Source organism: Apium graveolens, chromosome 2, assembly GCF_009905375.1.
Source record: "Apium graveolens cultivar Ventura chromosome 2, ASM990537v1, whole genome shotgun sequence".
NCBI classification, from domain to species: Eukaryota; Viridiplantae; Streptophyta; class Magnoliopsida; order Apiales; family Apiaceae; genus Apium; species Apium graveolens.
This window is the reverse complement of record NC_133648.1, coordinates 8,626,462-8,628,288: the sequence shown is the minus strand read 5'-3', so window position 1 is coordinate 8,628,288 and position 1,827 is coordinate 8,626,462. Positions and strand designations below refer to the sequence as shown.

At 40.1% G+C, this 1,827-nt stretch overlaps 1 protein-coding gene across 1 annotated transcript; it reads left to right on the top strand.

The window, feature by feature from the left end:
• Positions 1-336: 336 nt before the first annotated feature.
• LOC141685161 (uncharacterized) lies at positions 337-1,230 on the top strand. The gene is made up of 2 exons (XM_074490283.1): positions 337-697; positions 758-1,230. The coding sequence occupies exons 1-2, from the start codon at positions 337-339 to the stop codon at positions 1,228-1,230; spliced, it is 834 nt and encodes a 277-aa protein (XP_074346384.1).
• Positions 1,231-1,827: the final 597 nt, after the last annotated feature.

The following is a 1,827-nucleotide window of genomic DNA, read 5'->3' as shown; positions in this document are numbered from 1 at the left end:
GTGGAGATCTTGTAGTGATTAGTGGCTTAAGTCATGCTCTTACTTTCAGGAGTTTAGTTATTTGTATTCCATATATTAGCTTCTATGCTAGAATAATCAAGTTAAGTCTTTTTTGTCTGTGTCGTGTGAGTTATTTTGTATTATTATCTATGTAATTTTATCAATAATTGGTATCAGAGCACAGGGAATATCTTTGTGAGGACCTGGAGTGTATGCGATGGGCATCAACAAAGGCAAAGGAGAGGATCAATAGGCTTAAGTTATCCGATTCTAACCAAGAACAACTATACTACGTGGGCGATGAAGATGAAAGTATATATGAAGATGAAAGTATACATGCAGGCACAAGGTGTTTGGGTAGCAATTGAACAGAGTGATCCAAAGGTTGCTGTAGAAGAGAAAACGGATAAGGTGGCTTTGGCGATGATATATCAGGGTTTGGCAGAGGATATGCTACTCTCAATAGCAGAAAAGGGTACAACCAAGGAGGCTTGGGAAGCACTGAAAACAATTTGTCAGGGAGCTGATCGCATAAAGAAAGCGAAAGCCCAGACCCTAAGACCTGAGTTTGAATCTCTAAGCATGAAGGACATCGAACAGATCGATGAGTTTTATTTAAAGTTGAATGGCTTAGTGTCGAATATAAGAGCTTTGGGAGACGAGATGAATGAATCCTATGTGGTCAAAAAATTGCTACGTGCTATGCCATCCAGATTTCTGCAAATTATTTCGACGTTGGAATAATTTGGTGATTTAGAAACACTCTCTGTTGAAGAAGTGGTTGGGTTCTTGAAAGCACATGAAGAAAGGATGAAAGGGTGTGACAAAACTGAACCATGTGAAGGACAATTGCTGCTTACGGAAGAAGAGTGGCAAAAACGAGAGGCCACTGAAAACAAACTGCTACTTATACGAGATGAGTGGTTGAAGAAAACTAACAGGAGAGGGTCAAATGGTTCGTCATCAAACTTCAGGAATCGTGGTGGACGAGACAGAAGCAATCTCAAGTGCTACAATTGTGGCATATACAGACATTTTACAGCAGATTGTCAACGAACCAAACGAAACAATGAACCCAAGGAGGAGATCAACATGGCCAAATTCGAAGATGATGAGCCAACTCTGTTATTGGCAAAGTGTGATGCCGAGGACTCGAAAATCATAATTCTAAGTGAAAAGCAATTGATGTTGTCTCAAATGTCCAAGTTGCAGGGAGAGTCAAACGTATAATACCTGGATAACGGAGCAAGCAGCCATATGACAGGATTCAAATCGAAGTTTACAAAATTGGACGAGAAGGTAAAAGGTGTTGTGAGCTTTGGGGACGGGTCAAATATAAGAATTGAAGGAAATGGATCGGTGTGCTTTGTCTGCAAAAATGGAGAGACACGCACCATTGAAGACGTGTACTATATTCCAACTCTGAGAAACAACATAATGAGTCTTGGTCAGTTGGCAGAAGGGGGAAATATAATTATAATCAAGGGAGAATTGATGTAGGTGTATGACTCTCAAGACACACTCCTTATGAAGATAAAACGCTCACAAAACCGTCTTTACAAGATTATTATTAATACCACGCAACCTGTCTGTTTATTGTCGAAGCAAGTGGATAATTCCAAGTTGTGGCATGTTCGTATGGGTCATGTGAACTATCACGCACTGTCATTGATGAATAAAGATAACATGGTGAATGGAATGCCTGTAATAAAATCTCCAGATGAGGTGTGCAAGGGTTGTTTATTGTCGAAGCAAACTAGGAAGCAGTTTCCCTCAAAGACAAATTATGCAGCGAAGAAAGTACTCGAGTTAATTCACGGGGACTTG